Source organism: Mesoplodon mirus (assembly GCF_964341445.2).
Source record: "Mesoplodon mirus genome assembly, chromosome: 17".
NCBI classification, from domain to species: Eukaryota; Metazoa; Chordata; class Mammalia; order Artiodactyla; family Ziphiidae; genus Mesoplodon; species Mesoplodon mirus.
This window is the reverse complement of record NC_138993.1, coordinates 9,006,002-9,031,971: the sequence shown is the minus strand read 5'-3', so window position 1 is coordinate 9,031,971 and position 25,970 is coordinate 9,006,002. Positions and strand designations below refer to the sequence as shown.

Here is a 25,970-nt window from a genome sequence, read left to right as displayed (position 1 = left end):
ATTATTTATGATTGCACAATATTGGTTGCTACCTAAATATCTAAGCATCAGATTTTAAGTGAATAAACTATGGTACATCCACACCATGGAGTACTATTCAGCTATAAAAAAAGAATGAAGAAGATCTCAATAAGTTGATGCAAAGTGATCTCCAGAAGATATTGTTAACTGAAAAAACCAAAATGCAAAACAGCATATATGGTATGTTCAGTTTGGAGGAAGAAAAGAGAAGTAAGAAAACATACATATATCTACTTATTTTTGCAAAAAGAAACATAGGAAGGATACATCAGAAACAATAAAATTGTAACATAAAAAAAGGTGGCAGGAAAAAGTGTTCAAGAAATAGGCAAGAGGGACTTCCCTGGTGGCGCAGTGTTTGGGAATCTGCCTTCTAATGCAGGGGACACGGGTTTGATCCCTGGTCTGTGGTAGCCCCCACTCGCCGCAACTAGAGAAAGCCTGCGCTGCAACTAGAGAAAGCCTGTGCTGCAACGAAGACCCACTGCAGCCAAACATAAATAAATAAAAAATCAATCAATTTAAAAATAAGAGAGATAGGGAGGAGAGTGATATTCTTCTGAATATATCTTTTTGTATGGTTTATACGTTGGCAAGCATATTATTCTACATATTCCAAAAGTAAAATGAAATTATCAATAATGGAAGGAAAAATAAACTAAAACTGGAAATAGAAACAAATGAACTCAAGTGTATTTCAAATGACTAACTTAAAACCACTGAAGAGGGATAGGGTAGGGCGAGAGAAGTAATCCAAGTCATTTTTGCACCTAGTACTTCGATTTTCAACCCTCAGTCTGGGGAAGAAAAACTACCTTTTTAGTAGACTTGCTTATGTAATTATGTGAATGTATAAATTCTGAAACTGTTTTATGGGTAATTACGTGAATGTAGCAATTTTGAAACTGTTTTATGCAGGATTAGGCAAATACGTAAATGTGCAACAAGAGGAAACAAGATTCTCACTGTTGAAGAAGGCAGACACAAATATGAAATGGGGAAGGCAACAAAGAACACTGTGGAATTCGACTGGAATTGTAAGTATCAACATCCATGATTTCTTAAATGAAAAAAAAATCTATTCCCCTCTCCCTCACCTTTGTCTACTGAGATGACCTGAAAGCAATAATACCCCAGTATCAATAAGCACTCTTAGTGCCAAGGTCTTAGCTTCTAAATATCATTCTCCAAGAAAAAGACAAAAGGTACCAAGACCTTTGGAGAAATTGTTGATTCTAGGGTAGGAGTAATGAATGTACAGGACAAGTCTGGAAAATCTTGTTGTGCCACAAGATAAGGAAGTGCTCAATGTGTAGGTCAAAAGGAGCCAACCTGAAGCTGGCCAAATCTCAGATAATTTGAGCATCAAAGTAAATAAGGGTGGGAGAGAAGAGACAAATCTCCCATGCAGAAGAATTCCAAACAAATTATGTAAACACCCTAATGAAGGGAGAGCACTACAGAAATGTGTGCTGGGCACAGTGACTTCCTTCCAAGGAGTACAGAATGGAAGGGGGGCAGGCGGGGGGGAAGAGTAACTTTACAGTGGAGAAACCTGATAAACACGACTTTAATGATCAAGTGCAACATAAACAATCATAAATTATGTTGGTAGTATGTACACTTGTTACAATGTGATGAAAATGACACTTTACCTCTGCGGTCTTCCCCTCAAAAACCCATAACCCCAGTCTAATCATGAGAAAAGCATACATAAATTCCAACAGAAGAGCATCCCATATGGTACCTGACCAGTTTTCCTCAAAATTGCCAAAGTCATCAAAACCAAGTAGAGTCTGAGGAACTATCACAGTCAAGAGGAGCCTAAGGAGAAATGACAACTCCATATAATATTGTATCCTGGATGGAATCCTGGAACAGAAAGGACATTAGGTAAAAAGTAAGGAAATCTGAAAAACATGGACTGTACATAATATTACTGTATCAATATTGGTTCATTAATTGTAACAATGTACCATAATACTGTAAGAGGTTAATAATAGGGGCAACTGTATGTGGGGTGAGGGGGATACATGGGAACTCTGTACTATCTACTCAATTTTTCTCTGAACCTAAAACTGTCCTAAAAATAGTCTATTAATAAACAAACAAATAAATAAATAAGAACAGCAATGGATTATAACGCCTTGAACAAAAAAAATTCATAAATTCATACTGATAGTAAATAAGTAAGGAGGGCTTTACTTTATAGTAGCATCAGGACTAATAAATGGGGAGGGCTTGAAGGAGTTAGGGGGAAAAATCAACATTTTGTAACTATCATTACAAAGATCAATTGCAGTAAGGATCATCAATGGAGGCAAAACCTTAGAGTTTGATTGGGAACAAGACATTTGCTTGGTCTCAAAGTATCTTTTCACAGATTGCTTATGAGTTGCAAGGGGGAAAACAAACAGCAGAGAAACTGGGCAACACCTTGATCCGGTGATAAAAATTAATATCACCTTATAATGGATAGACAGACATCCTGTGCCTCCGGATGTAATATCCCGAGGAAGGACACAATTTCACTTATGTGGTTGTTTCCACCGATGATGCATAATTTGAATCTAATCACAAGGAAAGATCAAATAAAGGTCAATGAGAGAAACTGTATTTGAGGACGAGTCTTTCACTGTAAGGGGATGGATTGCTTTTGGTGAGCCCTCTTGGTCGTAAAGCTGTTAAGTAATCAAATGTAAATATTCCAGACTGTGGTTTTAACTATTATATTTATAAATTAAAACGCTATCGCAACGGGTTTACTTAAATACATATGAAGAGATTAGCAGTTTCCCTTTCAGGGATAGGAAAGAATGCATGTGAAGGCGCGGGTCTAGAGAGAGTGGGAAGGTGGTGGGAGGAGGGAAGGGGCCCTGAACTGAGGATTGCCAGTTGTTCAGTTTGTAGTTACTTCTCATTTAACACTTACAAAGCACTTATTTTTACCAAGCGCTGTTCTATAGAAGCGCTTTTCACAAATCGACTTTAATGGGAAAGCTCAGTAAACGGTCTTTACTTCCCTAAACAAAAGACAGCTGTGACAAGAAGTGATTTTTCTCATAAGTACTTTTCTCTGTTATCAAGGCTCTGCTGCAGCGATTCTCTTCTTCGATAGAAAAACCTGAGCCTGCAATTACTCACTGGCATTTCATAGAAACGTCGGCAACCCTAGTTGACGAGACCAAATGTTAACTCCCCTTTAAAAAGACTTTGTCTCCCAAAAAGCCTTAAAAACATGCACTGAGAGCACCTTATGCCTCTATTTGCGGAGCCAGGCACTCACAGTCTCTCTTCCTTCAGGGGTAGCCCTAAACGGAAGGTCACCACCTTTCCTAGCCGAAGCTGCTATTCCTAAACAACGTCCCGGCTCCAACCTAAGAACTAGTTCCGGTCTACGTTCGTGGCCCTTAGCGCGTGTGTCAAGCAATGGATTCTGGGAGAGGCTGAAGTTTCCAGGCCGGGTGTGAACTCCGGACTTCAATTCCCACAATGCCTGGCGAGAATCTGTATTTCCTGCCGGGGCAAGCGTGAGGTGGCCTCCATCTTGCGTACGGAGAGCAGGCTTGTTTCTCTGCTCCTGAGGGCCGGGCTTTTAGTCCCTCTCGGTCTCTGCTTTGGGCCGTGTCTCCGTGCTTCTTTCACCTTCTTTATTGAGAGGTAAAGGTCAATGCAGAACTGTGTTGTAAGGTGAGTAGACATCCCATTTTCGGCGAGGTGGGGTTGTGGTGTTGACGTTTTCCGGTTTCTTCCTTCTTCCATTAGCGACTCGGGTTCTCCCCTGCGCTTGCCTGAACCTTTTCGTTTAGCCGTAAACGTAGAAGCCGGGAGTAAACCTTTCGGCCTCGGAGCTCTTTGGAATTCCTAGACAGAACCTGAACGTGTCTCCGTTGGGATAGAGAAATTGGGTGACGAGCTTTTGCCCGGGCTGCCCTCTTTGGAGGTCAGGAGGCCTTAGGGTTCAGGTCGTGTATAGGCCTCTCTCTTAACGCAACCTCCTTTCTCTTCCTTGGGACTTTTCTGCCGTTTCTAATGAGGAAATGAGAAGGTGAGAGGCGGCCTGGGACGGGGCTGTTTCCGGGAGGACGGCGTTCTCTACGGGTGTATCTTCCTTCGGCCTCTCTAGGGCCTACCTGTGTCGTTCTGGTTCGTCGCTTTGCCCTTTCCTTTTGCTCTCGTGTTCGAGAAGGGGAGACCAGAGAGCGGGCGGAATGAAGTACTGACTAACACAGGCTTTTGAATTGTACTCTTGAGGGTCCCCCCCAAAATTTCAAGGGAAGCAGAATTTATCTTCGAGATAGACAAACCATCTGGAAAAGATGAGGGCTTTGGTTTGGGGAGTTGCCGGATTTATTTTTTAAACATAGTATGACATATTTCCGTCATTCGCAGTACAACTGAAGTTATTATTTTTTTCTTTAAAATTAACGTAATACACCCACTTGGAAACCACTTTTACACTACTCTTAAGAGTAGGGCCCATAAAGACTGACATTGCAGTTAATTTGACGTTTGATTGCTAATGAGATGTGGTTGTCTGAGGTTTGCTAAGGACCTAGTAATTTTAAACAGGAAGACGTTTATGATGCAATTTATCATAACCAGTTTGGATATGTGTCACTTTGGTTGGCAGACTTACTCTCCCTTTTATTTTTTTAATTTATTTTTTATTATAAATTTATTTATTTATTTATGTTTGGCTGCGTTGGGTGTTTGTTGCTGCGCTAGAGCTTTCTCAAGTTGTGGCGAGCGGGGGTTACTCTTCGTTGTGGTGCGCGGGCTTCTCATTGCGGTGGCTTCTCTTGTTGCGGAGCACAGGCTCTAGGCGCGCGGGCTTCAGTAGTTGTGGCGCAGGGGCTTATGGCGCAGGGGCTTCGTTGCTCCGCGGCATGTGGGATCTTCCCGGACCAGGGCTCGAACCCGTGTCCCCTGCATTGGCAGGTGAATTCTTTTTTTTTTTTTGCGGTACGCGGGCCTCTCACTGCTGTGGCCTCTCCCGTTGTGGAGCACAGGCTCTGGACGCGCAGGCTCAGCGGCCATGGCTCACGGGCCCAGCCGCTCCGTGGCATGTGGGATCCTCCCAGAGCGGGACACGAACCCGTGTCCCCTGCTTCGGCAGGCGGACTCTCAACCACTGCGCCACCAGGGAAGCCCTGGCAGGTGAATTCTTAACCACTGCGCCACCAGGGAAGTCCTTACTCTCCCTTTTAATACACAATTGTATTTCTGTATCATCAAAGTATATATTACTGATTCAGCTTTCCAAGCTTGCTTACATTCTTGCTTACATCCTCTAAATTCAGAAATACATCATTTAGATTAAAGATGAGATATATCTTTTTTTAAAAAAGGATGTTTGTTTACCTTCAGTGAGACCCCTCCTTGAAATCATAATGTCATACCAATAATAAGTGGCTATAAAGTTACAATTTTACAATTCTTGTAATAACATTTTGGGAAAATGTTATTAAATGCTTATATCAAATTAAGTTTATTTCCTGTTGTTTCTGAGGAAACTTTTGTTTAGATTTTTTTAAATGTTAGCTGTTAATTCTGTGATTTATTTGCTCCTCAGATGCCTTATGGTGAAATTGAAGCTAAGTCCATGGGACGTGGGGAAGAACGAATAAGTGAACCATGCTATAAGAAATTGAAGTCTACTGAAGAGGCATATGTTTTCTCCCATCATGGTAATGCTCATTTTCACAGAAAGCAAGAGAAAACTGGAAATGATTGGGTCCCTGTGACCATCACTGATGTCAGAGGACATAGTTATCCTCAGGAGGACAAAACCAAAACTACAAATTTGCTGAAACCTGTGCATGATGAGATGCTTGGTAATAGACCAGGTGTTATTAATTCTGTTGATTCACAAGTTTTACAGTATACACGTCCTCCATTGGTATCCACAGATGATGCGATATATAGCACAAGTAAAGCATTTATAGGACCCATTTACAAACCCCCTGAGAAAAAGAAATGTAATAGAAGGAGGAATCAAGCAGACACTATCAGTGGTATAGATGGGAAAGGAGAACGAGAAAAGAAACAGAAATTTAATTCTAAAAAATCAGAGATTGACAATGAATTATTCCAGTTTTACAAAGAAATTGAAGAGCTTGAAAATGAAAAAGGTGATTCAGAAAGCAGTTGTAAGGAACCTGAACCCTCTGAGGAACAACTCATTCCATATTATCAGGGCCATAGTAATCTGTTAAAATCCGAAGAAGAAAAGAAAAGAGATCTTACCAGTGCCCTTCAGTCACATTGGGGTTATCTGCAGTGCGTGGGGAATGAGCCAGGTAAATATCCTTATAATCGACAAGTAATACCTACCTTTTGTGACAATTCATTTGCTTCCTTCAGGCCTGAGTGGCAATCAGTGCATTCTTTTATAGTACCACAAGACCCTCATCTTTCCGGTTTTAACCATCACTTAAATATTCAAAGATTCAACGTTCCACCAAATCCATCATCAAATATTTTCCATGCCCAAGATGGCTTTCAGATGCAAAATGGATATTATGTAAATAGTTGTCATGTTAACTGGAATTGTTTGACTTTTGATCAGAACGATGGATATACTGACTGTCGTGACATTACCAGTAGTGACCATCCCTCTAGAAATGGCTACACTGTGCAAGATGTATATGCGAATAATGGTTTCTGTGAAACCAGTGAAGGATGCTGGAAAGATCCTTCTGTGGACAAGCATAATGGAACTGACAGGTTTATGAACCAGCATTTTCAAGAGGAAAAGTTAAAAAAATTGCAGAAGTTACTTATTCTTTTAAGAGGTTTGCCTGGTTCTGGGAAAACAACATTGTCTCGGTAAGTAAAGGATACCAAGTGAATACTTGGTAATTTATTACTTAAAAATCATAAATGATAGTTGTAATCAGTGGCAAATGCTTTTATATTTCTAGTAAAAAATCTTTAATTTGTTATACTTGAGAATGGCATCTGATGGTAAATATTTTAAAAGATGTTTTCTGATAGAGGAAAAGAGAATTAGCATATATATTTATGTTAAGATTCTGCTAAGGGCTTTAAATATAGATTCACCATGTAAAATTAGAACGGTGACGAAAGCAAATGCTATTTGAGAACTGTGCTGGCCTTCCCTTTTAAGTCAGCTATTCAGGAGGAGTTGAATTCTTGGGTAGAAGACTTGGGCTTTGACTCAGTTATTTCACTTTGTGACCTTGGACAGACTTCGCTGTTAATAAAATGAGTAATACTTATTTTTCTGGAATTATTGTGAGAAGCAAATGAGATAACCCAAGGAAGGGAATTTTGAGTGTGTCTTAAGAACTGTGCTGTGTTCATACCATTATTGACAGAGAGAACCTTTTTTGGTTTCTTTAAGGAGTTTGAAATGAGCAGTATCTGAATTAATGGAATTAGAACCGATGATGTTTTATCGTGTGCCGAAATGTTTAAAATTCCTGTTTTTGTTTACATTTTAAAAACAGAATATTGATGCATTCCAGTACATTTGTGCAGTTGTGAAAAATAGCACAAAGAAAAACAATACAAATTCTTTGTAGTTTATGTAGGATGATTCAAGATTTATGCTAGATAAGGAGAAAAAGAAAATTTATTTGATGTTTTTGGGTGAGGATAAAAAAATCGAAGGAGAAAAAAAACAAAGTCCAAGGAACCATTTTGTAAATGTTTTATGTTTATTTGTAAGACACTCTGAACCACCTAAACAAAATTTCTTCAGAAGCAGGAAATTGGAGAAAGATTAAATTATGATGCAGACATTTCAAGCTAGATTGTAAGCTGTGATTTTGTAAATGAATTTGAATTTAAGTCTATGTATTTTGATTCTTTTGCAGTGAAGATTTTGTAGAGAAAATGAAATTTCGGTGCTTCTTTAGAAAGAATAGAAATTAAGAGTGAAGTTGTCTTACAAGCATGGGCATTCTTCTAGATTTAGAATATAATATCAGAGAAAAGAAAAGTTGAAGTTTGGAAATTGGATGAAGAGATTCCTAGCGAGGGCTTCTGGTACAGAATAAATGTAAGAAAGAATGATTAGGTTTGGAACAACATATTGGAGTATGTTGAAACTGAAAGTGAATAAAGTGTGGTGGTAATTCAATAAAATTTCAAGGAGACATAATTGTACTGCGAGATGACAGAGGTGATTATATATAATATGTATATTTCTTTATTTGAGGAATTAGGTATAATAAGAATGGAAGTTATAGTCGCAACTACCATTTATGTTATCATTTACAACTTAGAGAGTACTTCCATATGTAACAGTGCTGTGAGATGAATTATAGTCTTTTCATTTTTTAGAAGGAGTACAGGCTAATAAAAAGAATGAGTTTAGGTTAAAGGACTCGGGAGAAGTTACAAAAACTGCTAAGAGATCCAACTGGGGATGTAGATGGTAGTGTGTTTCTTATCTAATCCTTCACTTTAATATCTATCACATGTGTAGCCCTGTACCTGACTCCTGACTTTGAGTAGCTTGGTTAAAGAAGCAGGAGTCTCTCTTTAGGTCAGTACTTTTTTTGAATGAAGTAGAAATGGTTGTTTGGGATTGGTTATAAAGCCACATATTCTCTAGTGAGGAATGGTTTCGTGTAGGATTTTGCTTTCCAAATGAGCTTTGAAAAAAGGCATAAAGATTTGGAGGGTCAGAGTTGAACTGATTTGGGGCGTTATCTGCTATTTGGTAATGAGTTATAGGGGGTTAGATAAATTTCAAATTCTTTTGGGATAATATTTAAGTCCCTTTCTTCCTTAATAGTCCTTACCTATCTTCATATCCTTCTGCACTTGGACTAGTACCCTGTCGTCTATTGCAGGAGACATAATACTTGTCCGTTCATTGTTCTCAGGATTCTACTTGTTCAGAGGTTCTCTTAAATGCCTCCACTTCTGAGGTTTTGGTTTCTCATCTCACCCCTCAGTAATCCTCCTTCTGAACTCATGTAGGATTTGCTTTTACCACTCTTTGCATGTAGCATAAGCTACACAAGACAGCATTATTTTTTTATTTATTGATAGCTGGACCAGGGGGGTATGCAAGGCCACTCAGTACGTCAGGAGGTAAACGGTTCATGAAGTGTCAGTTTTACTCAGAATTATTTGGGAAAATCACTTCTATTTTTTTTTTAATTTATTTATTTTTGGCTGCTTTGGGGCTTTGTTGCTGCACGTGGGCTTTTCTCTAGTTGGCGGCGAGTGGGGGCTACTCTTCGTTGCGGTGTGCGGGCTTATCATTGTTGTGGTCTCTCTGGTTGCAGAGCATGGGCTCCAGGCACGCGGGCTTCAGTAGTTGTGGCACACGGGCTCAGTAGTTCTGGCTCGCGGACTCTAGAGCACGGGCTCAGTAGTTGTGGTGCACGGGCTTAGCTGCTCCGTGGCATGTGGGATATTCCCGGACTAGGGCTTGAACCCGTGTCTCCTGCATTGGCAGGCAGATTCTTAACCACTGCACCACCAGGGAAGCCAATCACTTCTATTTTTAAATGTACATGATATATTACAAAAATATATATGGTTCTTAGAAATTTAAAAAAATAAAATATGAAAATTAACTCTAGTAGACCATTTGGGGGAATAAGGTTCTCAAAATGAGGTTTAAAGAATACGATTCACTTGTTCTTACTTAGTGAAAGTTATAAGCACAGAGTGCATTAGTTTTCTATGGCTGTGTAACAAATTACCCTAAAGCTGAGTTGTTAAAGTAACAAACATTTATTTTCTCACAGTTTCTGAAGGACAGGAATCTGGGTGCTTCTGGTTCAAGGTCTCTAACAATGCTATGATCAAGATGTTGGCTAGGGCTGTGTTTTGGACGGAAAACTTGTCTTGGGGAGGATCTGCATGGAATATCTCTCACAAGTCTTGTTGACAAGACTCAGTTCCTTGTGAGCTGTTGGATTGAAAGCCTCAGTTCCTTGCTGTCTGTAGGCTGGAGAGTCCCTTCAGTTCTTTGCCACTTGGACCTCTCCCCGTTCACAATGTGAAGAGAGAAAGCGAGCCACTTCCTGCCCCCCATAATCTAATCTTGGAAATGAAATTTCATATCCGGTTAGTTGGAAGCTAGTTGCTGACTCAAACCCACACTCAAGGAGAGGGGATTATATAAGGGCGTGAATTCCAGGAGGCAGGGATCTTGTAAGCCGTTGGTTTTGGCTCTCCCACCACTATTTATGTAATTCTGGTGGCCTGATTTCTGAAATTATTTTCTTTTCTGGATTTGTTTAATACCATATTGGCAAGGTTGTTGTGAGAATTCGATGCGGTCATAGATGTATATATATAAGATGCTTGGCACATACTAGGTCCTCAAAAAAGATAGAGATTTTGAAAAAATACAAATCAAGTGGCCAGTGGGACCACATCTGAATTTTTTATTAGATACTTGATTTTTCAGAGTTGTAAAATTTGATGTTCTGAGAATCCATTTTAGTACCTGTCTTAACTTGTGAGGGTTCTGATAGAATCTGACTATAAGAATTTTGAAAATACTAATATTCTTAAATAATTTATTTTTGGTTCAAACGGTTGGTATGACATCAGATATATCTAGATTGATACAGGTATTTGGAGATAATTCAGGGGATTTTGAAAAGATGTGTGAGTAGTCTGGGAGGAAAAAAATCTCTCCAAGCTAAAATTACTTGCTTTAATTATGATTTCTGTATTTAAGATATTCTTCATTGAGATTTACTCGTGTTTGATGTTGACTTGGTTTAATGATGTAAATTGATTTACTGTCCCTTCCCTCCCCACTTTTTTTTTTTTATTTGGAAGAGGTTAAACATTCCTTGGATACAAAAGCTCCTGTGCTCTTGTAGTATGTTATTATTAACATCTGACAGATCACCTAATAAAGTAATAGAACAGGAGAAAAAAGAAAAGAAGCATAAGGTATTTAGGAAAGATGGTATCAGGTTTCTGATATTGTTGAGTGTAACTAGGTATCGTATAGTTGATGATGATCAAGATCTTTTTAGGTGATTGAGCTTTGGTTTGGAATACTAATATTATGGCATTTTTATATTCTGGGTTATCTCTTATAAGCAGGTAAGATGCCAAATGTGTTAGATGGTATATTTTGGGAAATTTATGGCTGCTTAAAAAAGAAATCCAACTCCAGCCTCTCAAACAAGCAAACAAATAATTTAAACCATTTACTTTAATTTGGTTTGTTTGAAGTAATTTGAACCATAATTCTATGAGTGAAAATGTATATTAAATTTTTAAACTTTTATATATGTGATTTTATTTTTATTGTAAAATATATACAATTTTATTATAACCTGAGGAAAGGAGAGATGTTTGTTATCTTAATAGTTGAAATCCTTCCTATTACTTTTTATTAGGAAGTATTCTTGAATCATCCCAGGACAGTATCATCCCTTCTACCACCTTCTACTCCCTTCCCCCTCTCAAAAAGAAATTATATTGGGCTGGCCAAAAAGTTCGTTTGGATTTTTTCCATAACATCTTACAACATCTTATGGAAAAACCCCAAACGAACTTTTTGGCCAACCCCAATAGAATGATAGCCAATTGCCTAATGGTTGAGGGAGGGGAGATAAATAACAAAATATTTTTGTTATTGTTGGATCCAATTATTCTTACTGTCTTTTCCCTTTTCTCAGCACACCTCCAATCTCTTTCATGAGTCACTGGTTATGGGAACTCTCTGACACTCTGAACACTTGTCAATCTCTCTGTGCTTAGAAATTAAAGATGGTATCATATTGTGAGAACAAAGCTTGATTACCACTGACTTGTTCTGAGAGTGTATTCTTTAGCGTTTAGGAATTAATTTCATTTAGTAATTTTTTGTTTTGTTTTGTTTTGTTTTTTTTGCGGTACGCGGGCCTCTCACTGCTGTGGCCTCTCCCGTTGCGGAGCACAGGCTCCGGACGCGCAGACTCAACGGCCATGGCTCACGGGCCCAGCCGCTCCGCGGCATGTGGGATCTTCCCGGACAGGGGCATGAACCCGTGTCCCCTGCATCGGCAGGCGGACTCTCAACCACTGTGCCACCAGGGAAGCCCCCACAGTAATTTAATCTCTTAAAAATTTTAAATTTGATTTTACTCTGGAGGATCATAGGTTGTTTCACAGCATTAAACCTCAAGTTCCACTTTCAGGTCATAGATGTTTGTGCTTCATAGGAATGAGTTTATCGAAGCTGTCTTCAGTCAAATATAGTTTTCCTCAGGTAAATTGCTTGCTTAGGCTTACTTGTCTTTTAGGTTACCTGTTGCACTAAATTTAGGCAATTTTAGACACCAAATACAAATTCATAAAGTTAAATCATGGATAATAGTTGACATCATTTTGGGATTGAAGAGTGTTTTTAAAAGTTGCAATACAAAAGCCACTTTAAAAAGCTTTTATTACTGGCTATTACTATGTAGATTTAAGTGTGAAGTGATGTTTGAAATCTGAAAGCTTTTTTAAGGTTCAGCTCCTGTGCTAGTCTATCTGCAATATACTTATAAGTATGTACCAGAAATTCATTTAATAACCTTTCCTTTGTGGCTTATTTCTGACGGTTATAGATTTTATATTGTAAATGGCACCTTTATGATTTCTTTTATTAACAGAATTCTGCTTGGTCAGAGTCGTGATGGCATTGTGTTCAGCACTGATGACTATTTTCACCATCAAGATGGGTACAGGTATAATGTTAATCAACTTGGTGATGCCCATGACTGGAACCAGAACAGAGGTTTGTTTTGGGCCAAGTCTCCCGGGATAGAATATTTGACTAGGAGTCAGAATACCTGAAGTTTTATTCTCAACTTTTTACTTTTACCAGCTGGATGACTTTGACAAGCCATTGAAAGAGCTTTGAGACCCAGTTTTTCATCTATTAGAAGCAGTGATAACTATACTTGCCCTACTTGATTGAGGTTGTGAAAATCAGAGAATGTGGTTAGAATATTTTTTAAACTGTAAATAGTGTACATAAGCTGGTACAATAGAGGTATAGGATATTTTGATAGACTTTATTTTATACCTCATGAAAAAATACAGTAAACTCTTGATACATTTGTTATGTATTCCCAAAAGTTATTTCCTTGAGTAATGCTAATGTTTCCTAAGGCTTGATATTAATGCCCATGAATATTAAAAGTTTTTTTCATTGATGTCACTCTACAAAAAATTTACTTAATACATTTTTTAGAGGTACATGGGTCACTTTCTTTTCATTTTGGAATAGTAGTTCTTCCTTAACCTTGGCTGCACATTTGAATCACTTGGGGACCTTTTAAAAAAAAGTTATGCCTGAGTCTTAGCCTCAGAGATTCTGGTTTAGTTGATTTGGGGTGGATCTAAACATCATTATTTTTTTGAAAGTTATCCATATATTCTAATGTTGCAGTCAGTATTGAAAACTATTGATCTAGAACTATTTAAGTACATGCTTATACTATAATCTAATTTCTTTTTTAAAAGAAATTAAAAATGCATTGATGATGAAACATTATTTAAACCTAGAGTAGAGAGATTATATTGAAGCCCACACACCCATCACTCAGAATTATTATCACTTATCAAGATATTGCTATATTTGCTTCAACCCTTTTGCTTTCACTCCACCCTCCTTTTTTAATTTGCTGAAGTATTTTTTAAAGCAAATTCTAGACATCATACTTCATACATTTCAAGTAAATCTTCTTAATTGCAGTGCCATTATCACACCTAAAAAACAAAACAAAACCCAATTCCTTGACATCATGTAATATAGTCTATAATCAGATTTCCCCTATTGTCTTAAGTATTTCTTTACAGTTTTTTTTTTTTTGCGGTACACGGGCCTCTCACTGTTGTGGCCTCTCCAGTTGCGGAGCGCAGGCTCCGGACGTGCAGGCTCAGCAGCCATGGCTCATGGGCCCAGCCGCTCCGCGGCACGTGGGATCTTCCCAGACCGGGGCGCGAACCTGTGTCCCCTGCATCGGCAGGCGGACTCTCAACCACTGCGCCACCAGGGAAGCCCTTTACAGTTGTTTTAATCAGGATCTAAACAAGGTCTTTGTAGTACATTTGGCTTTATGATTCTTTTAATTAAGTTAATCTATAGCAGTTTTCCCTCTTTTTGCCCTAGTACCATTAACTTATTGCAGAAACTTGGTTGGTGGTTCTGTAGTGTCCCATAGCCTATAGTTGTCGGTTTGCTTCCTTGTGGTAATCATTTGACTTGTAGGATTTATTAGATTCAACCTTTTTTTTTTTTTTTTTGGTAAGTAAATGGTTGTTCCATTTTTAGTGATGGTAAGATCAGTAGCTTCAAAGGGCCAGTCTAATCCCTGTTTTATTCAACAATGAATTGTTTCCTTAATCAGTTATTTCATTAAAGGTTGCAAAATGGTGATTTTCTAGGACTTTCATTCTTTCTGTGTTTAGTAGCTAGAATTCTTCTGTAATGAAGAACTTCCTCTTGCCTAGAACTAGCAACTAAGGTTACCCTAAAGTACAGTATATACAGGGAAAAACAGGATAAATGCTTTTCTTTTTTTCTTTTTTTTCTTTTTGCGGTATGCGGGCCTCTCACTGTTGTGGCCTCTCCCGTTGCGGAGCACAGGCTCCGGACGCGCAGGCCCAGCGGCCATGGCTCACGGGCCCAGCCGCTCCGCGGCATATGGGATCCTCCCGGACCGGGGCACGAACCCGTATCCCCTGCATCGGCAGGCGGACTCTCAACCACTGCGCCACCAGAGAGGCCCAATGCTTTTCTTTTTTAATTGTCAATTTTCAGAGTAAGGAATTTCATTGAGAATGTTTTTGAGTAAAAAGTTTAAATGTCAGATAAGTTTGATTATTTCTAGTATTGGTTCTAGGATTTCTCCAAATATATTAGAGAGTAGCATAAATTTAAAGAGAGTAGCATAATATTTTAAACTATTAATTCCTTTTGATTTTTTAAAATGCTGCAGCGTTACTGCCCAAATCAAATAATGATGATGTTACAGTTCCAAAAAATGCTTGGAGTTATTGGCCCAGAGTTAAGGGGAGTAGAAGTAGGTGATTAAGTGGAATGAGCCAGTATACCTTTGGTGAACTGGGAAGTTTGTTTCTGTGAAACATTTTTTTCTTTTTGCAATACTAGTTTAGAATATTTCATTAAAATGTTCGTGCCATGTGACTTCTACTTGCTGAACATATTGGTGTGTAGATAAACTACTGGTTTTATTAGTATAATAAATAGGGGCTTTTTCAAGGTAATTTTTAACCTTTTTCAAAGCAATGATAACTAGCAGTCATTAGACATTTTGAAAATTATGAGCATTACATTTAATTTAGGGCAAAATTTCTCTTTTCTACAAACATTTATTGAATACTTTTAAGTGCCGGGCATTATTCTGGGAATATGTATCTGCCTCATGTTTATTAGAGGAATCTAAATTGATCTTTAACTGCTTATAAGTTAAAAATATCTCCAAGGTGTCATTATTCTCTTTCTTAGCGTATGATGGTTAATTTGTTTAAGAAAATGACTCTTTATTTGAGTAGTCAAATATTGTTTACTTAGGCGTTCTATTCTCCTGGAGTGCACTGGAATGTGGTATTGGGTGATGATTATTCATGGAAAGAGAATAATCTCCCCATTCCTGCAAATCAGAGATTTATTTGGTTAATAAGCTCCTCTTGTAGAACATAACTCCTTGGAGGTGTAAGCCTGTCAGAGATTGGGAAAATTAATACTTTTTTAAAAAATGAAAGTTTGGATCATTGTTTAGGGATGGAGCAGTGGGAGTTGATAGTATCTTGGTATCCTATTTATGACTTAGATTCTAAATTTAGTATTTAGAGACATCTTCTCCGAAATAGATATTCCACCATAGTCATTACTACTTAACTAACCTTTAGAATTCTGCCTGCCCTTCGACATCTATATAAGTGTTTTCATTGTGTGGAACTTAGTGGTTTGAATTCTAAATCCCAGCAAAACTTACATATCATTGCATTTTGCCTCAGCCTTTTAAATTTTATAGTGGGTTCTTAATTACCTTGCCTGTTTACACTTAAGAGGTACACACATTCCTGTCATTATGAGTGGCTCACAGTGGCAGTAATTCTCACCTTATGTGGGAAGAGATGGCATAGGGAGAGGGAGATACAGTTTGGAATAGTTCCATTCTAGCTCAACTCCCAATTTCAGAATCATAGTCCTAAGAAATATCCAGTCAGTTGAACTGTGGTATTTAGCTACTTGGTATATAAGTAATGATAAATCCATAGCACTTTTTTTTTTTAACTTAAGTCTGTCTTACTTCAAAAGCATTATTTGTAATTATAGAACATTGGAAAATAAAGATAAGCATAAAATGCATATATTCCCACCACCTATAGAAGACAACTTTTGGTGTCTTAGTAACTCTTCCCCCATCTTTGTATTTTGACCAAAATAAGATCAGACTTACATGTTATCTTATAAATTGCCATTTTCTTTTAACAGTCTCCATCTTCCCATGTCAATAAATGTTTTCCTCTTTTCATACTCAGACCATATTCAAATGTAACTTGTTCCTACATTTTCTGTAAATGAAAGCTCTAGACTGAAGTCTTAATTAGCTGTTAAGTTCAACAAAATATTTACCCCAAAATGTCCTTTACAGCTAGTTTGTCAAAACCAGCATCTGGTCTGGAGAATATACATTGCATGTGTTTATGTCTCTTAATTCCATTTAATATAGCAGAATGCTTTTATTTTCATGGCTCTAATTCAAAAGATTACACGGTTTTGGTTTTAAGTACAGGGATGTAGGAAATTTCTTAATGAATGTTTAAATTTTATTTTGTGTATTTTTATCTAATAGTTCTGTTTTTTGCTTTTGTTTTTTAAATTTATTTTTTATTTCAGCAAAACAAGCTATCAATCAGGGAAGATCTCCAGTTATAATAGACAACACTAATACACAAGCTTGGGAAATGAAACCATATGTGGAAATGGTAAATATGAGATATGAGAGAGTTTTTATATTATCAATTTTTTCATATTATGAAATTTTGGTTACATTGATCTTTATTATTAAAACACTTGTCCTTGTTCTCTGAAGAGGTGTGTTCATTTGCTTAGTTTTTTAAAAATTGGGAATGGTGCTTATTAAGCAATACGTTTATCTTGTTAGTTTTGCCTGGACTTGAGGATAGTAATTGGAATTTGTCCATTAAGTGGTCTCAAAATTTTTATAAACTGTATTATTTTAAAAGTAAAACTTTTCTTGGTTGAGCAAATTTAGAAGTATTGTCTAAGTGAAATTTATATCTGTCTGCCATCTTTTTACTTTAAGACGTATTCCCTGGGTTTTTGTTTTCTTCCTTTCTTTTGTGTAGGCCATAGGAAAAGGATACAGAGTAGAGTTTCATGAACCTGAAACTTGGTGGAAATTTGATCCTGAAGAATTAGAAAAGTAAGGCACTCAAAAAATTTGTAATCTCTTATCTTTTTTTTCTTTTTTTTCTCCTTTACATGGTCAATTTCTTTACTAGCTTTTGCTTGTTATATCTTTGGTACCTGTGAATAGGGACTACTACTACTCACTTTCTGTTAAGAGGAACATTGACTTAAATGCAAGGTGTTTGAGGATCTTTGCACTGTTAAGTTTCATTAAGTATTCGTTGTTAAGTGTGTTTGTTATTTTTTCTTATGTGAATTTCTGCATTGTTTCCCAATTTGTTGAACGCTAATGGAGATCCGGAAAACTCTGAGAGAAAAGTTAGGACTTTTCCCTCTGCTTTTTAGCTAGGCCACTTCTCTGCATTGCCTTTCCAACTTCATCTCCTTCCCATTTTAGATCCCATCACCCTTTCACCTGGTGCTTTTATCTCCCCCCCTTTCCCATCTTTACTGCTACAGATCCGTTATCCCATACCCAAGATTCTGGGAATCAGTGTGTTTTGGAATTCAGATTTTTTTTTTTTTAATTTTAGAAAGGAAGTATATAGTGCATATACCTAATCGTAACACTCCTAGCAGAGTTTGGGGCAGCATCTTAATATTTCTGCAGCGGATCATGAATGGTCAGTCTAAGTAGAAAGGAAAGATTCCACATTGTCTAATGTTAATTCTGAGTAGATCATGCTGCCAAATGAGTACAAGCATGGTTAGACTTTGCTGCTACATGAGTCAACAGAAAACTGAATTTTCAGAGCATTTTAGATTTCAGGATTTGTGGTGAGAGGTTGTGGACTTGTATTACATTCAGCCCTGCTCTTCCATTTGTCTTTACCTTCATCCCTTTCCTCTACTTTTCCTGACTGGTTTCTCTTTCTTCATTTTCACTTGGACACAACCCCCTTTTGGTGACAACTTTAAGATGTAATTCACATACCTTACAATTTACCCGTTAAAAGTGTACAATTCATTGGTTTTCAGTATATTCACAGAGTTGTATGACCATCACCCCTCTTTTTAAAACCATTTTTTCCTTCCACCTCAGTTTGCCCTCTTCTAGCTTAAAACTGTTATTCTGTGTATGGTGTTCAACTAATTTAACTCTTCCCCCTTGCCTTTCATTCCTTTTGTACCTTTGCATTTTTATTCCTTTGGTTACCTTTCTTTCCCTTTCTGACTTGCATGCCAAATCAAATTTATGAAGAGTTAAACTGATAAATATTATTAATATCTGGTATTGTTTGCCTGCCTCTGTGTATATTGCACCTCAGGTAGAAGAGAGAGTTTAAAAACCAAAGATACTTGGGTTATGCTGAATAAATGAATTAATGAAATTGTTACACAGTTAGGCTTTATTTACATTTGAGACTGTTGAAATGTATTACAATTCTTAATATAAATTAACTTTACAAAATAAAGTAAGTTTAACTGATATCTAGTATAGTTTGACAGATTTTTTTGGTAAAGAATTGATTGAATCATCAATTTTGACTTCTTGTGGATTTCTATAGCTTGGCCAATTTCAACCTTGACCTCAGATCTCTCTTTTTCTCTCTCTTTTTTATTTTTCGATCTTCTATTTTTTCTTTTTCTTGCTTTCTCTTCTCATCTTTAACCTAAACATCAGTAGTTTTGAAAACTAAACATTTATGTCTTTTTTTCTGGAAAAATGAGTTAGTTTTAGTAAATCTAGAACTATAACATTAAATATAAAATATGTTCTGTGTGTTTTGCCATGTCCAAATCAAGTTACGGAAAACTACAAGTGTAAAATACATTGTAAAAATTTCTTTGAGGATCAAGAATAATTTTTAAACCACTTTTTGTTATAATTAAACTCACAGAAAAGTACATACAATATAAATATGTAGTTTAACAAATTTCTTATAAAACAGATACTCATTTAACCATTACCCGTGTCATGAGAGCATTACCAACACTTTAGAAGTTTTTTGAGTTCCTTTTCCCAGTAACAATTCCATAATTCCCTGGTAATTACTTACTTTCTTTTCCTTAAAGCTTTTTTTTTTTTTTTTTTAATATCCTTTGCTTTAGCATCATGGTTTAATTTTTTCTCAAACTTTATATAAATAGAATTATACAATATATATTCATTATATCTAGTTTCTTTCACTCAACATTACATTTGTGAGATATGTACAAATTGTATCTCTAATAATATAGTTTGGTATCAATAATAAATTTTTTTTAGTAACGCAAGTATGCTAAAATAACTTTTAAAAGTGATATGTATTTTATATTGATTTTTGTCAGTCCTGGAAGCCCACTCAATTCTTCTATAATTTTCAAAACAGTATCTCATAATTTTTTACTTCGTTTTTTAAAAAGAAGGGAAGATTAACCCAGTGGTTCAGTGAATCAGTAGTTCTGTGTGAAGAAGGTGTATTCAGTTAACATTTTGCTGTGATTTATGGTATCTTTAAGCCTTTTTAAGATATTGTTTAAACCTGAGAGAGCCTTTTTTTTTTTAATGTGAGGTGTATCTTCTGGTATTTATTTGCAAAATATAATTTAAAATCTGTACTCTATTACTCTAAAACAGTTTAATCTCTAAGCCTATATATTCTAAAAGAAAAAAGAATTAAAATCCTTTTCTTTTTTGGTAGGAGGAATAAACATGGTGTTTCTCGAAAGAAGATTGCTCAGATGTTGGATCGTTATGAATATCAAGTGTCCATCTCTATTGTAATGAATTCAGTGGAACCACCACACAAAAGCACACAAAGACCTCCTTCACAGGGGAGACAGAGGTGGGGAGGCTCTCTAGGCTCACATAATGAAGTCTGTGTTACAAATAATCATTAAGTTGGTTATTTTCAGCTAACACATTTGTTGCGTGCCCTTGAAAAAAAAATTAATGAGCCTGTCTTGAAGTTTAAGTAGTTTCAAATTTAGAAAAAGACTACTTTGCCTCACAAAAGATGTTCCCAGCAAGTTGTTTAAATTCTAAAGTGTAAATAAAAATTATATAAAATTGTATTTTAAATGTTTTTATAATCTTTTGTTGTAATACCTTTGTTTATTACGAAGATACCTGAGTAGAGTGGTTAGGAACCAGAATGTTTTTCTATAATTGAATTTTAAACTAATTTTATCTTTTATAGATAATGTCAGACAGTTTTATAGTTCATACCAAAATTAAACTTTTCATAAACTTTAGTATTTTTCCTTGACTATCTTAAATATATAAGAAATACTAACTTGTTATAGGCACCTTAGTTGATTCCTCTATTCATTATACAGGTAAAATTATGTTTCTGCAAATTCATCTGTGTGAAAAAGTATTTCTAAGCTATAACTAGCATATCCCTTATTTAAAACAAAATTCTCTATCAAATACCACACAGTAAGTGTATCAGTCACCTGGGGTGTTTTCTCCGTAATATACGTTTTCATCACCCTTCTTCTTAAGCCATCTCCTATCTCCCCATACCCCTGATTCTGGAATGCATAAACAGGGCAGTCACTATATAGTTTGCAAAAGCTCTTCAGGCTGTTTTGATAGTATATCACTTTTCTCTATTTAAATTAACACAGTGTAATTCTAATATAAAAAATATTTTAGACAGTTCCTTAGCATTAGTTGTAGGGAGATTTGTCCCATAGGATATTTTACTTCTCCAGGTTTTAGTTTTTCTGTAGAGACAACTGTGTATCTCACTGGATAGTTTTTGTTAGATTGTGTTCTATCACTTAAAATTTTAAAATTGAGATGGGATTCATTTCAGAGATCTTGCAATTCATCCTAACTTTGCTATGATTTACCCATTTTTAGGAAAAAACTGAGCTAATTACAACTACTTTAAAAATTTTTTTTTGTTTTACATGATAATAGTTTATGTCCTTTAAGTTTTCTTTCTCCTAAACCAGCCCATTCCAAATCCCATAATCTTTCTTTTTTTTTCTTTAATTTTTATTTTATGTCAGAGTATAGTTAATTGACAATGATGTGTTAGTTACAGGTGTAGAGCAAAGTAGTGAATCCCATAATCTTTCTTCCGATGTTGTTTTAAAATCTTTGGTGTTTTTTCAGCTGTAAATGTTCTCTCACATCTTTATATTACTTTTTAACTAATATTAAATTATTAAGTGATACTAAGTTGCAAGACTCAAAGCTAAATATTAGTACTCAGCAAGGTCTTTATTGCATACCTTTAGTGAGATAAGAATATGATTTCTATTTATTTGTACTAACAGTGCTGTTTACATTTCAATGGGTATTACCATGCTTTATTTTGTGTAACACATATGTATGTTTGTATATATTTGTTCATCCTAACTAAATATGATGTAGTAGCAATATGCTAACTCATGTTTGTGTGTCAGTGTATATATATTTATTTATATCAATACATACACACATTTCCATTATTCACTATTTTCATATATTTTTTTGTTTCAGAGTAGTACTTCTTAGTATTTGGGCTTACTTTTCCCAGCATTTTATTATGTAAAGTGACATTTTGAAATAGTAAAGGATTTAATTTTGGGACAGGTGAAACAACTGGTAGGTATATACTGTGTGTCCCTTTCCCTTTGTCCTTATAAAACTTTACTCAGAAATAATAGTACTGTAAATCTATAGTATTTGAACAGTAGCCAGTTTATTTCGAGGATGTAGAGAATTGCCGTTGGAAGATACAGATTATGAGGAAACATGTTCATGATAGTAAGTCTAAAATAAATTTCCAGATTTTATTACAGATTCAACTTATCCCCTAGTACTTCTGAATAGTAAATAATCATGCAGAGATTGTTAATCATTGCTGATTATTTTTAAAAATTATAAATGCTTATTGAGGCAGGGAAATGAACATTCTGGAAGACTTTTTTTTTTCTTTTTTTGCCACACTGTGCAGCATGTGGGATCTCAGTTCCCTGATCAGGGGTTGAACCTGTGCCCCCTGCCTTGGAAGCATGGAGTCTTAACCAGTGGATCACCAGAGAAGTCCCTAATTTTTTTTTTTTTTAAGACAAAGTAAATTAAAAGTTCCCCCAAGCATTGTGGCTAATTTTATTTGTATTTTTTGAACAATAACAGAATAGAGAAATGAATATGCAATAAAAGATACCAGAATCACTATTATAAGTCATTGCTTGATGTTAAAAATCTGTAAAAATATGAAATTTACCAAGTAAGGATTTTTCATCAAAATTTTTTCTTCTATTCAGATATATTCTTTTTTTAAATTTAGGTATATTCTTAATGGAATAGTTCCCCCAGCTGCTACCTGCCATTCTGAGTTGGTCTCCATCACAAAGAATAAAATGGGCATTACTCATCATGTTCAACTAAGGTGAACATTTTAGTTAAACAATATATTGATAGCTTCTAGTTTGGTTCAGAAAGATTAACTTGTTTTTTCATAGGTTTTCATAACTTGTTTTCTCATAGCCTTGTTTTTTCATAGGAGAAATGAAAAATCACTTCTCCTTTTTGATAAGTAAATTTATAGTTTTCTATGTCATAATACTGCTAATAAAAATATTTGTGTGGTAATTAAGTTGAACTTTTGATACTGCTTTTTAAATTGATAACCTTTCAGTATTCACCTTTCTGAAAAAAAATGTTAGCTTCTTAATATTTTAATGTCTGTTTTAAAGTAAGATTGTTTACAAAAGATTGGGTTATATTTTGTTGGTGGTATTGTAGGGTGGATTTAACTATTTGAAGTTTGCTTATCTCTTGCCTAATTAATATAGGTTACGAAATTTTCCAGTTTTATATATTGGTAAGTTTTGAAAGAGTTCATGATTTCAAAGGATATAAAATATTTATTTTGACCATAATTGAGTTTTTGTTATTGTACAAATGTCTGATTTTCTGAGCCTGGTTTTCTAAGTATTTATAAAGAAAATTGGTGGTGTTCTCTGAAGAAATGCATTTGTTCATGTATTATATTAATATTGGGTTGGCCAAAAAGTTCGTTCAGGTTTTTGTGGGATAGCTTTCGGAAACCCGAACGAACTTTTTGGCCAACCCAATACCTTGACCAGGTAGGTTTACTAGCCTTTATTGAAGTTTTATGTGGTATTGTAACATGAATGCAATAACTGAGAATTCAGTTATTAGGGCTGGAGTGTTTTTGTGTGTGTTTGTCTGCAACCCATATAAATAGAGTAATGCCTCTTAGTCTGGAATCATAACAAAGTATTACTTAGTTTTGTTACAGTGAGCATTCAGAATAAACATTTGGTGGCAGCAGAACAGCAGATCCAGTTAGCTGTTTATAGAGTTAAATTTTGTAGATTACAATTTATACATAATTTTTTCTCATTACAATTGTTTGCTGTAATTTTTGTGAAAGGAGAGGGATTAATGGGTATCTTCTTTGGTGATAGTTGTCTTTCTTTACAATTTAAATAAGATTGGCATACCAATTTTTATTTTTTGAATTAAGGTATTATTAAAACAATTGGTTTCCCTGTATGTATGCCAGATTTTCTCCTTAAAATATCCTTAGGATTGCAGGAAGTAGTATTAAGTTTGTTGAAATAGATTCTGAAAGAGGAGTAATTTGGTGATTGCCTTGTGTGTCTTTTTTATTCCTTTTTTTTTACTTTGCTAAGCAGCATTTAAATAATTCAGTTGATTCAAATTGCCAAGGTCTCAAGTCTAAAAAATTTTCAATTTTGCATGGTTTGTAAATTTCAGAGCAAACCTTGAGAAGTTTATAATTATGATTTTTGCAACTAAAATCAGAAAACTTGTAATAGAATGGTTATACTTTACATTCAGTATCTTTATGTAGACTGCACTGAATGGCATAATTTTTGTCATAGAATATACATGTGTATAAACTCAATTTTGAATGTATCTCTTATGGAAATTCTTAATACGTTGTTGCTGTCAAATTATGCACAGGAACAAGGGGAAAGAGTAGCAAAAAGAACTCTGAAAAGAGAGCCTTGGGCTTCCCTGGTGGCGCAGTGGTTGAGAGTCCGCCTGCCGATGCAGGGGACGCGGGTTCGTGCCCCGGTCCGGGAGGATCCCACATGCCGCGGAGCGGCTGGATCCGTGAGCCATGGCCGCTGAGCCTGCGCGTCCGGAGCCTGTGCTCCGCAACGGGAGAGACCACAACAGTGAGAGGCCCGCGTACCAAAAAACAAAAACAAAAACAAAAAAAAGAGAGAGCCTCAAGAGTAAATAGTTATTTTTGAAGCTAGGACTGTGTTTGGAGAGTTTTGACTTTTTGGTATCTTTAATAGAAGTTTATTTTAGTCACTTAAATTAGAAATAATCTTTTTCTTTCCTTTCCTCCTAACAAATTTTGTTCTCTGAATGATAACCCTGTCATATTCCAGGTGTGAAAATTGCAGTTATTACATATTATAATACACTTCCCAATACAGAGTCCATTAACTTCAATAAGCTGTCTTAAGTATATAGAAAATAGACTATTTTATCTAGCATGGACACAGCCATACTGTGTGACCCCTAATCTTAGAACTAGACACAATCACATTAACAAGTAGGTGAATGACTGAAGACTTCATCAGGGAGTGTTGTCTAGTTGTTAATATTTCCATATTTTTGGGGTTTTTTTTTTGCGGTACGCGGACCTCTCACTGTTGTGGCCTCTCCCGTTGCGGAGCACAGGCTCCGGACGCGCAGGCACAGCAGCTGTGGCTCACGGGCCTAGCTGTTCCGTGGCATGTGGGATCTTCCCGGACCAGGGCATGAACCCGTGTCCCCTGCACCGGCAGGCGGACTCTTAACCACTGCGCCACCAGGAAAGCCCCTCCATGTTATTTTTTAAATCAAACTGTTTGTAAATTAATGGGAAGATTGAGAGATTTTGAGATGACCTATTGGGCTTTTTGCCTCTCAACTTTATTGGTAACTAAGGGGAAAAAAGTAAGAATAATCTGTTCATTCATAGTTAAAATTGTGTTCAAGTTCAGTACAGTCCATTAAAATACACTTTATTTAGATTTTTTTTTTTTGCAGTTTCAACTGTATTCTCAGATACGACATGTAAAATTAAAGTTTTACCCTACAACTAGTAATTACAGTAATCGCACAGCTTTGCTAGTGTCTCTTCAGTTGTAATTCTGGACTCTCCAGTTTTTTTAGTACATCAAAATGAAAAAGTTTGATTTGGGGGAGGCTTGTGGGTTCTTTCTCTTCTTTTATTCTTCTTTCTTTTTTATTCTTTCTGAATAGTATTAGAAATCATGTTGCATTCTTGTTTCTTTCAGTCTTTTCCTGTACATGTTTTCTTTTTCTTATGTGCATTTTCTGTTCAGCTATCCTCGTGTTAACTTCATAATATTTTTAATGAAGATGATGGGATGGTAAGTTACTGTCAAAAATGGTTATAGCTTTTTTCCCTCCTGTGTTCCACTGAACTCATATTTCCTTATGAACCTTATTTAATCATGTTAAACTTACAGGTCACAGATTTGCAGTTTCCTGGCCCTGTGGTATAGGTAGAACTTTGATATGAAAATACTTGGAAAGATTTATATAGATTTTTAGTCTGTCAGTGTTACTCATTGGTTAGGAATCCCATAAACATGGCGTAGCACT

At 36.0% G+C, this 25,970-nt stretch overlaps 1 protein-coding gene across 6 annotated transcripts in view; it reads left to right on the top strand.

Annotated features, from left to right (window-relative positions):
• The first annotated feature begins 3,573 nt into the window (after window positions 1-3,573).
• The window catches only part of LOC309792577 (NEDD4-binding protein 2-like 2), a 77,770-nt gene continuing 55,373 nt past the window's right edge, over window positions 3,574-25,970 (top strand). For 2 of the 6 annotated variants that reach the window (XM_082602265.1, XM_082602263.1), the window contains exons 1-7: window positions 3,574-3,711; window positions 5,597-6,852; window positions 12,621-12,745; window positions 16,883-16,971; window positions 17,356-17,432; window positions 20,044-20,187; window positions 22,633-22,734. In XM_082602265.1, the coding sequence (XP_082458391.1) occupies window positions 5,597-6,852; window positions 12,621-12,745; window positions 16,883-16,971; window positions 17,356-17,432; window positions 20,044-20,187; window positions 22,633-22,734 (1,793 nt within the window). In that variant the 5' untranslated portion in view covers window positions 3,574-3,711. Of the gene's footprint in view, window positions 3,712-5,596; window positions 6,853-12,620; window positions 12,746-16,882; window positions 16,972-17,355; window positions 17,433-20,043; window positions 20,188-22,632; window positions 22,735-24,302; window positions 24,353-25,970 lie in introns of those variants that run through there. The other 4 variants (XM_082602266.1, XM_082602267.1, XM_082602264.1 and 1 more) reach the window with 4 other exon arrangements.